At 32.0% G+C, this 14595-nt stretch overlaps 1 protein-coding gene across 1 annotated transcript; it reads left to right on the top strand.

Moving 5' to 3' along the window:
- The first annotated feature begins 3492 nt into the window (after positions 1–3492).
- Positions 3493–11050, top strand: LOC120262521 (anaphase-promoting complex subunit 6). Its single transcript, XM_039270657.1, has 16 exons — positions 3493–3880; positions 4068–4202; positions 4915–4988; positions 5295–5334; positions 5910–5955; positions 6230–6309; positions 6393–6568; positions 6654–6779; positions 7637–7711; positions 7979–8104; positions 8392–8461; positions 9081–9163; positions 9391–9504; positions 9630–9729; positions 10552–10587; positions 10741–11050. Exons 1-16 carry the CDS (start codon positions 3611–3613, stop codon positions 10834–10836), a joined length of 1647 nt encoding a protein of 548 aa, XP_039126591.1. The 5' UTR covers positions 3493–3610; the 3' UTR covers positions 10837–11050.
- Positions 11051–14595: the final 3545 nt, after the last annotated feature.

Raw genomic sequence — 14595 nt, 5'->3', positions numbered from 1 at the left:
TTCTACTTTGTTACACTATATAAACGAATTGGAGGGAAAAAAAAATCTAACAAACTAGGAAAATATTTGGACTGGACTGTTTAGATTTGAAAATATTTAAACGAATTTTGTTTAAACTTATCCTATATAGTTTTAATTTGACATGTGATCTGAAAATTATCTATTTTATTAGTGAGAAATATAGCTAATAATTATTTTGTTGAGTTATTAATCGTATGAAGCCCCCTATAAAATTATATCCTCACAATAGCTACAATAAAAATAACTATATTACTATATTACTTAAACCAGTAGTTTTAAGTTGAGAATAGTCTTTCTCTTGATAAGCCAATAAGTTGTCTTTGGATCAATAATAATTTTTTTTTTTATTTGGAACAATTGGACAAATCACAGATTGAGTTACTTGATTCAAAAAGCATACCCGAGCGATAAGCTATCATATGTTTTTATCCTAATCCAATGAAGAGTCCCACACTTCCGTGTGAGGGTTTGAAAATTTACTCTCACAGCACTGCTTATACACTCTATACTAACGGTCTCAATGTTCTATAATAGTGTTTCATCTTTCCAATTGTCTATTTGATTTACAAAATCTTATATTTCCATTAATAGGATTATTTGATGTATAATTCCAAAATCATGGTATTCATGTTTATTTCGCCAAACTTACTTATTTTGAAAAAATGAAAGCACATTGGGAGGTTTGAAATGCAGATTTATAAATTGTTTGATTTTTTTAGCTTTTTTTTTAATTTATTGAATTAAAAATGTGTAATGTAAAAAAAAAATCATATTCAGTTTGACATGTGATATTATCATTGTAATATTGGCTAAGTTACCACATCATGTGACATGATATTTTTACTATATATAATCAAACTATATAATATAAGATTACTTGATTCATATTTCCAGTGTATTGTGATATTATCTCAAGGGAATTTATTCTTAGAGGCTGTTAAGCCATAATAATTGATGCACTCTATACATAATAATGTTGATTGTCTTCGTAAAAAAAATTATGTTAGACACAATAATTAAAACCCTTGAGTAAAAAATCTTTAAAATTTAAAATATTTGGGGTCCATGGGAATTTGATTTGGATTCCCACGAAAGTTTGATGGCTGAAAACTGAAAGGCATGTTTGGTTCATAAATATTCATTATAAATTTTGGTTCAAATTCGACGGAGAAAATGAGAATGTGAACCCCTGGTAAATGATAAAATGGTATTAATACTGGAATAGTTACAGAAATGCCAAAAATGCTATCAAATCTTAAACCCATCAAAATGACTTTTGGGTTTTATTTTATATTTTAGTTTTAATAAAATATATGGAGCGGTCTACTTATTTTTATCAATGACATGAAAGGAGCATCATAAAATTTTGTTATTATACCACATAAATAAGAGTAATTTAGTTATTCATTGTATATGGATAAAGTATATACATGCCGATTGTATAATAAAGTGATAGAAAAACGGGGATGTCGGTCCACAAGGGAAGAATGAGATTACTAATAGAAACTTTAGTTCCAAAAATTAGCCTAACTAAACTAGTGATGGGTGTAAACAAAAGGAAGTAAAAGTAAGAAACACATAATAAAAGAGTAGAGAAATCAGAAGAAAAAACGATGTTCGGGTATAGTGTCCCTCTAGCGGTTTTCTAAAGTGCAAGACAAAGAAGCATGCAATTCTATTTGAACAGTTTCTTAAATCATACTAAACCCCTTTTTCAAGGGTAAAGCATAACTGAATTGGTACAATGCTAATGCAATCACCACACAATTGCATTAATACTCTATGAAACCTCAATGTGAGTTAACAATAATTTTTTAAATAGAGATGTGATTTCTCTTAAAATCCCTCCACATGATTGCAAATAATACAAAAATTCTCATTAACACACTTAGAAGAATAAAAATGTCTCCGAAGTATCATATTTATAGGCTTATTTATAATTTTCTTTAATCGCGGTATGTCTATGCTATATGTGTATTTCTACTCGTCACAAAGCATATCAAGTATGATAATTAGGACTTTCGCCACAATAGCAATCAAGCATTCAAACAAGCAATTTGATTAAAAAAATAGAATAGACTGCAATAAGAAAAACAAGTAAATTAAATAAATCCACAACCAATGGCAATAGATAAACCCTATAGTTTAACTATGCCCAAACATCTAAGAAATTAACCTTCCATCAATGGAGGGAAAGCATCCAAAATACAAGACTTGACAAGAATGAATGTAAACATAGAAATCCCATTCTCAATAGCGTCGGTGATAGATCGTTGGAAAACTCCAAAGAACCTTCTGTGGACTTCGCCAAGGTAAGTTTGATGGATACGATGATCTTCCCCTTGATGTCGGATCCAAAAATCCTCCAAAAGTCACCTATGGAGCCCTGGATATTCGCCTCCTTTCTTCTTTAGCTTCGCTCTAATAAAAGAATCAAAGATTGAACTAAAAATGCCCTAAAACCCTCATTATGTCTATTTATGCTCGGGACACTTACAAGTTGCTTATGGGCATAAGAAGTGTCGTAAGGAGCTGGAGAAGATGGGTCATAAGCCTTACGGGCGTAAGCTCCTCTGGATGGTCCTTACGGGCATAAGTCCTGCCCTTAAGGTTTTTTGGTTTGGCTCTAAACTTCCCCTTATGGGCATAAGTATGGGCGTAGAAGATGCTTATGGGCGTAAGTGAGGCCGTAAGCTGCATGTAAACCCTCATGTTTGACTTTTACTTATTTAATTGATGCCGGAGAGCTTCATCTTGTTCGTTTTTGGGCTCGGAGTACTTATTTTGGTTATCTTTTTTTATTTTTAAGTATTGTTTGAAGCCTGAAAATGCAAAATACACTATGTTTAAATCCGAATTTCACAAATATGATCATAATATAAACCTAATAAATGTACAAAATGATATGAAATAATATATTATTGTACACTCATCAGCATATATAAATATTTAAATAGCAATTTAATTCATAATTTAATTATATCATACTCCTATCATCATTGTAATGAGCTAAATAAATCAATATAATAATATTCCAAATTCCAATATCAACAACCAAATAATTCAATATATGTATATACATATATATATCAAAATCATCCCTTTTTTACGCGTTTTGGACATGGCATTTATTAATGTAAACTTCATAGCAAATTTTTTAAAATAAATAATTCACTAACATCACCATTTGAAAAATCAGAACCATGTTATAAAGCAAGCTTAACAAGTATTTATGTTCTCATCTTATATGAGTTATGGAGATTGATTTTAAGTTTATCCTAAAATAAATATTTTAGCCTAGAAATTCAGTTCCAATAGCATAAACCAGGTTCAATATTAACAATTAAAAAAGAATATTCAAAAACTTGACCTTCATAAGACTCCGTTCATATGCTAATTTCTCCAAAAAGACTAGTTATAAATGCATGACACGTGGACATTAAGATCGTGGTAAAAGTCCATTTTTGATTATCGGCGGGAGGGCATTCGAGTTTTTTGATTCACCCTCGACCTAGAGAAGAGCAAACCCTAGAGCAAACCAAGCTCCTTTGCTTCGAAAAACACCGCCGAGAGTGCGAGCAAGAAGGAGATGATGTTCGGGAGAACGAGGGAGGAGGCGGTCGAGAGGCTACGCGGGATCGTGCGCGACTGCGTTACCAAGCACTTGTACTCCTCGGCCATCTTCTTTGCCGACAAGGTCGCCGCCGCCACTTCCGATCCCGCCGACATCTACATGCAAGCCCAGGCCCTCTTCCTTGGCCGCCATTTCCGTCGTGCTCTCCACCTCCTCACGTCCTCCTCGTCTTCCGCTTCGCTTCTTCATGATCTTCGTTTTCGATACCTCGCCGCCAAGTGCCTGGTGAGCTCTTTGTCTTTTCATCGAACATTTGGTGTCCATTGCTCTGTTCAAATTCTTTTCCTTAAAAACTTTATCTTGTTTGGCTGGTGATCTCTCGGTCTTTTCATCGAACACCTGATGTGCGTTGGCTTTGGGTTCTTTTGTTCATTGAAAGTTTGCTATTTTTTGGTGTTTATTTATTTTTTAGGAGGAGTTGAAGGAATGGCACCAGTGCTTGGCAATGCTGGGTGATGCGACTGTGGATGAGCATGGGAATGTGCAGGATCAAAATGATTCAAGTGCAATGTCTTTGGATAAGGATGGTGAAGATCATGAGATCAATGTAAGGTGTCGCAACAAATTATGCCTTTTATAAGTGTTTCAAACTAGTCATTGCTCATCTAATTGCTTGTTTAGATTTGAATAATTTAATATTGAGACTTCCCTTGTTTTTCAGTCAATATTTATTTTCTGACTGCATTTGTCTCTTGTAGATGCTTCACCAAAAAGGGCCACTTTTGGACTTTTTTTAGCCTCAACCATGAGTTGAAGACACTTCTTCTTCTTTTAATAGCATTCTTTGCCCAATATTTTTGTTACTTCTCTAACTTATATGTCTTCTTCTTCTTCTTTAAACAGCATTCTTTGCCCAATACTTTTGCTGCTTCTCCAACTTACAGTCATATAAAACCTCTGGGTTTTTATCTTTTCAGTGTATCCAGCTTAATAGAAATGTTCTTATAATCAGTGCTCTTGTTTGTTCTCTGGGTTATTTAATCACATGGTAGGTTCATGAGTTCATCACTAATAAAAGTATCATCTGCATTTGTATGATCTTGAGGTTATCCTATGCTATTCTTGCTTTCCTTCTCAATCAAAAAGACCAACTTCAGTGCCGCAACTCTTCACTTTTCTTAAATGAAATTCTGCAGTGATATTGTACCCGGTATATAGTTAATGATTGTATTTTGGTGGGCCAATTGTTATCAATATTAATAATATTCCATTGTTCTGTCTTTGATGCAGTAACTTTGTAATTCATCTCCTGTCTGCAGATTATTGCAGCTATATGTTTTTTGCGTGGCAAAGCATACGAAGCTCTGGAAAACCGTGTTCAAGCTCGACAATGGTGTGTATTTTCTCTTCTTGTTGCTTGAGATGTTATAACAAATGGCAGTGATAAATGTGCTTTGCACATAAGTTAGTGCCCAGTAGCCTGCTTCTTTATGAAGTTGTAGCGTGCATTTGACATCTTCTTATGGCAATGCTATAGGCTTTGAATAGGTTGATATGACCTATTTACATGGTTTCTTATTCTAATTTTTTGATGAATGTGGTTTTTTTTTATTTTTTTATTTTTTTAATTCCTTTACATTTGTGGTATTACTCAGTTCTTAAATGTGCTCCTTACATTTGCTTTAATGATGATTCTCAGGTACAAAGCGGCCGTGAAAGCTGACCCATTATGCTATGAAGTAAGTTTAAGTTCTCTAATTGCCCAGCTTATGCTCTCACTGCAAATGTTACTAGTATTTATTATGAGAATAAGCATGTTTAAAAGCATGGTACATGGGTTATGGGTCTTGTTACACTTGCCATTTCAAGGTTAGCAACATAAGATTGATGTCTGTATCTTAATGGTTCAACATCAATATGTCCAATGTGCTTCTGTATGTAACACTACCACTTACACTTCACTATATGTTGCAGTACATGGTGATTTACCATTGTAGATGTTGGCTGACAGTGAGACATTGTTTTATACAAATATTCATGGAGAAAGCAAAATCAGGGATAACATTCTGGAGTGGCGGATATTTGTGTCTTACGGCATATCTCACTCTTTAGGCCAGAACCCAAGCATGCATTTGAAGCAGCTTGTGCGTTCAAGTCTCTCTAAATGTTAGGATTTTATTAGATTTATATGGGAGTTTTTGTTGGGGATGCTTGAATTTCTCTTTTGTTACATTGACGTTGCTTTTGACATAACACATTTAAGAGTAGCTATGTTTACTTGATCTTATACTTGTGTGCTTTTCATCTGTTTCAGGCATTGGAATGTTTAGTAGATAATTACATGTTATCATGTGAAGAAGGTAATCCATATCTAAGACTCAGCAATAACAATTACTGAAATTACTTTGCCAACATTAATTGGATTACGGGATAGAATATTTGTTCTTCATATTAATACACCCTTACTAATTGCATATATGGAAAATACATGATGAAATGCAAAGTACAGTTTTCATCACTGTCAGTTAGTTGCATCCTATCATTTAATATTATTTGTTAGTTATTATTTGACTTTGTATTCTTGGTGGATCTGGTAGTTGGTTATTTGATATTTTGATTTGATTTATGTTCCAGAGTCCAGTCTCTTGTCATCTTTGCAATTTGGGAAGGATGATGGGTGGCTATCAACATTTTATTCATGTTTAATAAAGAAGGTACACCAACACATTCCTGTGAACACACATGAATTGCAATGAAAAATATAGTTTTAAAGTTCTATTGCTTCTGTGACTTTCAGCATGATAAAGAAAGCATTGTGGAAGCCAAATTTAAGGACCTTGAAAGGGATGGCATTGGTGCCTCCGATTCCCCTTTTGGTTACTCTTTAAAAAGTAACACTGATCTATTGTCTGGTAAAGCTGAATACTATCATCAATGTGGAGAATATCAAAAATGTTTTGAACTCACTTCAATGTAATCTTTTAAATGTTCCTGGAGTATGGTGGCAATTCATCCTTGTTGCATCACAATAATAGTTTTGTAATCCTGTTTATTTCAGGCTGCTAGGGAGAGATCCATTCCATCTAAAATGCACATTAATTCATATAGTTGCCGCTATGGAGCTTGGTCATTCAAATGATCTTTATCTTATGGCATGCAATTTGGTTAGAGATTATCCTCAAAAGTGAGTATGTTTATTAAATTTGCTTTGTTACTTGCCACTAATCATAATTGTTTAGGTTGATAATCATTGTAGGTTTACATTGAGTGTCATTTTCAATTTAGTTGGCTGAAAGATTACCTACTTGTAAGATTGGAAGGCTGACGTTTTTTTTATCTCCCTTTCAATGTGTGTTCCTGGATGGTGTAATTTACTTTCTTGATGGGAGATAAATCAGTCTTTTGTGCAGTAGTTCTTACCTTTGGAACACCTCAATCAGGGGAGTATCAATGAGAATTTTTCATGTGTCTTTCTCTTGTGTGTAGATTGTTCTACAACGAATCTTCTCATAACAGATCATGAACCCTGAGGATGTTTATAAGTCTTCCATTTTTTGGGTTGGAAGCTTCATTCATTAATATTAAAGAAATGTATATAATTTCCATTTACACAAGATGGAAATTTCCTGAAATATGATTTTAAGAAGTACACTAGTCATTTATTTATTTATTGTTGGATATTTATTGAAGCTTGCTAAGCATGACTAAAACCTCTTGGGGCACTGCTAGGGACATGTTCAAGACTTCTGCTGCAATTACTGATTTTCTGTAGCTGCAATTTATATATTGTCCAAGCCTCTAGGAGATTTTCTTATACAATCTATATCTTTGTTTTCTGTCAATTAATCATATTTTTAAGTTTTTCAGACATATAAGACGAGGAAGGTATCATTTCCTATATCAGATATTCCTTATCACTTGTATGTTTGCCAAATTGTTCATGAATGTATGATGCTCTGTTTCACTCTGTATTTTTTTTCTGATGTGAATGCAAGGATTTTAGATATGTCCTAATGAGATTTAGTTTTGATTGTGAGGTAGAGCTCTGTCCTGGTTTGCTGTTGGGTGTTACTATTACTGCATAAAGAAGTATGACCAGGCACGGAGATATTTTGGGTAATGACCATTTTCTCTGCCTACTATTTGTACAAATGCTGCATTTCTTTTGTTCCATATTGTTGAAATGACCCTTCCCTATGCACATGCACACATACACAACATCACTCCAGAGCCCAGATGCATATACCATGATACACAACATACACAACATCATTAGTAGCCAAACTTGTGTATACTTGCATGGTTTTGTGTTTCTATTATTCTTGTTGTTGCATTGTTAATTTACCATATGGTTTTGTTTGACTGAAGAAAATGATTTTTCAGCAAGGCTACAAGCATTGATGGATCATTTCCACCAGCTTGGATTGGTTCTGGGAATGCTTATGCTGCACAAGAGGAAAGTGATCAGGCCATGGCTGCATTTCGCACAGGTGCACGTCTGTTTCCTGGGTATGCTCTCTCTATCTGTAGTTGTCTATTCACATGCATATTTATTGCTGCACAGACTTGTGCGAAAGTTCGATTTAATTCCTCATGAAATGAAATAATAAGTATAAATTAGAAATACCAAGTAGATTTTATAGCCCATAAAATTAAGCTGGTAAATAAACTAAGTGACAATTAAATAACTAAATTAAAGATTTCAGTTAGTCATTATTTATTGAGTTAATCTTTGCAATTTAAATTTTGATAGTCAGTTCCTTCATTACAGGTTGAATCTTGCTCTCTTATTCCAGGTGTCATTTGCCAATGCTATACATTGGAATGGAATACATGCGAACGCACAACTTTAAACTTGCAGAACAGGTACTACTGGATTGTGGTTGTTTTTTCCTTTTCATTTAAACCGTTTACTAATAGATAATAAGTAAGAATTGCTTTGATTAATAATTTTTAATATATTTATTTTTATTGTAGTTGCTTTCATGCTTGAGCTTAATGTTGGTCATATTATTTGTGATTTGAGACGCCTGCATTCAGTTTGTCTTCTTTGTCAAAATGATTTACTAGAAGAAATGGCCAACGAACTTCTGCTTCTCCTTTTGTTATTGTCTCCTAAGGCTGTGTTTAAGTGATTTTGTGATTGCAAGTCATGTTGTTTGTTCTTATTGTGCATGCTAAAATGAAATTCCAGAGTAGGCCATTGACATGATAGTGATTGAGTTTTAAAAAGTCAATTTGTACAACTGTAGAAAAAGGGTTGATCATGATACTTTAAGAGTTTATCTATGTTAAGTTTTTTCAATTTTATGATTATTTGACTTGCACAAATTTGCTCCTCAATGTACCAATTGTTTACTGCCCTGACTTCCAATTACCTTTTAAGTGTTTGTGTTAAGAAATAATCTCTGTACCTTAATATGGTGAGTAATTTTTGACCTGTTCTTCTATGAATATTGCTAAATTTCACAATTCTTTTTTTCAGTATTTTCTGCAGGCAAAAACCATTTGCCCCTCGGACCCTCTTGTGTACAATGAACTTGGAGTTGTTGCTTATCATATGAAAGAGTAAGCAGATTTACAATCTGAAAATCCAGTTTTTTATTCTTTTATATTGTTAAATATTAAAACCTAAGTATATTCTGTTCATTGCCAGCGTGATTATTTTTTAGAATGTGCATCATCTATCACTGTAATGTAATTTGTCTATATCTTTGTTACTATAAGCTGGTGCTTGATGACGTCAATATATTCTCAAACTTACTGTGTTCCTCTTTTTCTTATTCTGTTGTTAGGTATCCCAAGGCAGTTCAGTGGTTTGAGAAGACTTTGGCTCGTGTTGCATCATCACTCAACGAAATGTGGGAACCAACTTTGGTGAATCTAGCACATGCACAAAGAAAGTTAAAGTATTGTGCAGCATTATTATGATACATATTTCGCAGAATATGAATTTTAATTTAATATATTAGTTTGAGCAGCATGTGGTATTTGGCAAAAATTATACATAATCAGTGACCCATTTTCTTCTCAGGATGTACCATAAGGCAGTGTCCTACTATGAGAAAGCCTTGACTTTCTCCACTCAAAGTTTGAGTACATTTGCTGGGCTGGCATATACATATCATTTACAGGTATCTCTTTTAAATCCTATTTAGTTTCTGCTTCTTGAAAAGCAGAAATTCTTCAGACTACACTTGATGGCTGTAAAAGAGATAAATTAAGTATCATTTATGGAAGATAGGATTACACTGCAACTATGCATGGACAAAACCTATTAATGGATTGATGCAGGGTAAGCTAGGTAATCACACCTAGGATTTTTAGGCAATCATTCCTAGAGAATTAAAAAATCTTAGTAATCACACCTAGAACTAGAAGAAAAGGCAATCACACTTTGAAATGAAGCATTAAGTGAAGCATTAAGTTAAAAAAGTTGAGAATAATTCATTGGTTAATTCCCAAGGAAAGGTAATCTCTTTTTTATAGAGATTTGAGAATTTACCTAAATGAGTTTTGACTCCCTAATAAAAGAAAAGGCTCAACTCCTAACAAGAAAGGACAAAAAAAGTCTTCATTAAACTAAAACTCATCCAAACTCTTAAAACTTTTTGACAACTTAATTCAACATAGAATTCAAAATAATTTAACAAACATTTCAGGCAATGGTCCTGAAATTTCAAAACTGCCTGTAACACTAATATGTTAGATGTTAGTAATGGCTCCTTATTTTAAATCATGTCTATTTTCGTAATACCTTCCAAATCTTCCTAGTATTTTATTTCCATTATGGATCCTGTATAGATTTTGAGCCTACAAGATTTTTTTCAATGAGTTTTGCTATCACTTTGAAATTTCAGATTTTAAGCCATTCGATACAATCTTATGTTGACCTTTGTGACTCCAAGTCTCTGAGCTCCAAAATCTTTCTGATGATTATTCTTTCTCACTCACAGGGTAACTTTGATGCTGCAATTGCCCACTACCACAAGGTTTGTTTGCAAGATTTCTTTCTCTACAAAACTAATTGAAATTGGTGTTGCTCATGTGCGAACAAACAAAAATAACCAATCCAATCGGTAGCATTTGAATTGTAAAAGTCTTGTACACAATCTGAAACCTGGTGTTATTTGCTCCTTGTTCAGGCACTATGGTTGAAACCTGATGACCTATTCTGCACAGAGATGCTCTCACTAGCATTAGAAGATGATTGCCGAGGCAATGCTCGTCGATGGGAATAAGCACTGTTTCGTATTATATCCAGCAACAACAAGCATGGTATTCCCCTGATGTTTTATTGTGTATATGTATGTTTCGTTTAGGAATCATCTTAGCATTCTTGTTTGACATGTTTCTCATCAAAACAAGCATTGCTTATTTATGAGATCAAATTACTTTGATTTGCAGAACAATGTGTTTCCTATGAAATTGAATGGAAATATTTTGTAGTATTAAATTTGTTCCGTAATGCATGGTTGCCTAATCGATTTGTTAAATCATAAAATTTTGTTACGGTCTGGTTAAATAATGAGTATTCATTTGCCTTAAGATTAATGTTTTTGATTAAATATATCCTTATCACCTTTTTATTATTCCCATCACATCAAGCTTAAAATTAGGCAACCATAGACGGACAGGTAAAAGGAGCTCTTCCACTAATTTTCTTTTTTCCTTTTTAATCCATGAATAAGATCTACAAGAGGAGTCATTTGGCAATACCATGGAATAATTATCAATTAGATTTATTCTTTCATCCTGTTCTATTTATAGCTCAGCAATTTGACAATGCAAGATACATATGTTAGATATTGCCAACGACCTTCGGGTCTAGTGGTACACGAGTCACCGATAGAGCTCTCACCGAGTGATGAGAGTTCGATTCTCTGCTGAGGGCACATTTCTGGGAGTTGTGAATAGTAATTGTGTATGGGTGGTCTGCACCCACGTGAGCGCGGCCCTGTCCCTACTTGTTCCACCGATGCTTGTGCATGTTCTTGGGGTCTCTAGTGGGTTCGCCCCGCTCCTCTTCCCAAAAAGATACATATGTTAGATATTGTATGTCCTAGAAACCAATCATGCACATGATATCATTGTCATATTATATATAGGGAGAATTAGGTATAAACCCCTCAAAAGTTCTATAATTGTATATTTATCCTCAGAAAAAACATAATTGTATATATACCCCTGAAAAATATAGGTAATTACGGACATGCCCCTAATGTTAGATTCCGGTAATCAAACTTGATTAACTATGGTTATAACTTGGATTAAGATATATAAAAGGTCCAAAATAACCTTTGTACAACTTAAAAAACCTTTTCAAAGGTGCATATGCAACGGTATAATGGTAATTTTATATATTTGTTGTTTGTTAATGGATAGTTTTTCAACTAATTTAAACTCTAAGAGTATATACGCAATTATGTATATTATTCAAGGGTATGTATGTAATTAACTTTTATTAAGGGGTAAATATGCAATTTCAAAATTTTTTAGTGGTACACCTGCAAAAGCCCCTTATATATATTATTATGTTAACCTTTTACATCAATTTATACATCACTTGAGGTGTTGTTATTGTTATTGAATCAAAATTCAATACTTGTATGTGTTGATTTTATATATTAATTTGATGTTAATCTAGCTGTTTAAATCATATATACATGTTATTCAATGTTAGACCAACTACGGCCACTGAACTTATAATATTTTAGAATACATACATAACATATATATATATATTTATTGACACATAAATTTATTCCTCTTTTACATGATTAAAATGTATAATACTAGGGATCAAGCATTAAAAGAACAAGTCAAGTACTTGGTTCTATGGTGATGCAAAACAATATTATTTTCTAAACCATATTTGATAGTTGAATCTTTTTGTATATTTATATTTATGCTCTTAACATTGAACAATGTTAAGACAATAAAATAAAATAAAATAATTACTTTTGTTAATCAAAGCTCAACTTTCAACTCTTATCTTAGCACCTTGTGCATTTAAGATTTCCTGAGTGGTTGACCTTTAGAGTTTATTATTAAATTAAACTTTCCATTTGCCGGAATTATTGGCACTTGTTTAGTATAGAGTTGAACAATAAAATTATTAAGATACACATGCAGTTCATTTAGATAATGTTTTATAGTATGGTCTGAAAAGTTATTAATGCTTTATTTTGTTTTATTTAATTTTATTATCAAGGTAAGGACATGGAGGCAAGTTGTCATATCACTTAAATTGTCAATTATTGCACTAATTAAAGTTTTGTCATGCTTTGGAATTTAATTGTTTAAGTCAAGTGTCACTGTTGGTGGGCTAAATTTTGGGTTAGCGATATGATGTGACCTATTTAAAATTTTATACAAAAATTTATTGTATATATTTTATTATAAAAACGCATATTACTCATAAAATTTTTATTGGTAAATAGACTTTATAAAATATTAACATATTTGTTAAATAAACAAGTGGTAATTTTTTTTATATTAAAAATTACCTTTTAACATTAATTTTTTTCCTTATATTTTGATAACCAAATTACAATGCAAAAGATGATACAACGGTAATTTTTTAAAATAAATGATTGATTTTTATACCATAAACAAACCTATACTCAATTATTGCTATTTTATGATAAACACAATTATTTTTTATTATAAAAATATATACAAGTAGAAAAATATATATATATATATGATAAAATAATTAAATCATAATTTTGTTATAAATTTTTTATAAATATATACATCAAACATTTGAATAGTCCAGATTCAGTGGATGAGGTCATGTGGGCTTGTAAAAAAACATAAACCAAGTGAATCGATGTGACTATTTTTATGATTAATGATGACATCAGACCCATTTAGAACTATACGTTAGATGTTTATTCACGCAACGTATTTATTTATTTATTTATTTTTCAAAAATAAATTTGGTTCACCAGCTATGAGAGCCTCTAAAACCTGGTTGGTACTTTTTTTTTTCTATGTTATTTTACTGTACTTATTTATTTATTTTTTTAAATAAATTCGTAATTTATGTATTTTATTAAAAAATAATTTTAATAAATGAGAATAATGATAGAACACTGAGACAAAATTTCAAAGTAATCTGGATTCAATGCATTTGCACATAAGAATCCATGCCAGAGGTCCCCCCAGGTCTCTTTGCAAACAGTTTACTTGTCCCTCTGATAAGCAACTTCCCTTGAACTATAACTGCATGTTCTATCAATTAAAAAAAAAGATGCATGTTCTACCTTTTAAGTTTTAACCATCCGTATTTCTAAATAAATTATTTTTTTTCTTTTTCTTTGTTTTTTTCAATGTAATTGTCTTGAATTAAAAAAAAAAATATACCTTTTGATTTATTGGGACCGATTCATTTTTTAATAAATCAGTGATTTATCTATTTTATTTTTTAAAAAAATTATTGATATTGGGTTCTCGGGTGTTTATATTTTTTTCTCAAAAAAAATATAATCAAATCTCAATTCACATTGGATGGAGACATATTTACGTAAAAATATTAACTCTATATTTATATATATTTTTTTTACGTGATCTTTACATAGTTTGCTATAAAAAATATTAATATTACCAAGAAAAAAAAAAGAGAAGATGAATAAAAAAGTCACTAAAGGAGAATAAACTTGAGAAAATTCAAACGCAAACACTTTAGTGGCAGGATAGTGAATAATTAGAGGAATAATTAGAGGCAAGAAAGGAGAAAGAAGGGATTTTGTAGGTAACGTAATTAAATTACATTTAAATACAAAAAGTTAAGTCCAAAAGATTTACACGTGTACGGAAATCTAAGCTACTGAGGTTCATAGGTACCAAGATTTTCTTGGTGAACTTAAACACTTGCTACACGATATCTATCGATATGTTAAACATTAATGTTGTAGGTGTTGTGAATTTTACTCTTAAATTTTTGTATTAAAAACGCACTAAATATTAGAGAGATTTACTAGTTAATTTTTCAT

The sequence above is a fragment of the Dioscorea cayenensis genome, chromosome 5 (assembly GCF_009730915.1).
Source record: "Dioscorea cayenensis subsp. rotundata cultivar TDr96_F1 chromosome 5, TDr96_F1_v2_PseudoChromosome.rev07_lg8_w22 25.fasta, whole genome shotgun sequence".
NCBI lineage: Eukaryota > Viridiplantae > Streptophyta > Magnoliopsida > Dioscoreales > Dioscoreaceae > Dioscorea > Dioscorea cayenensis.
Note: the sequence above shows the minus strand (reverse complement) of the source record. Positions and strands in the feature narration are given on the sequence as shown.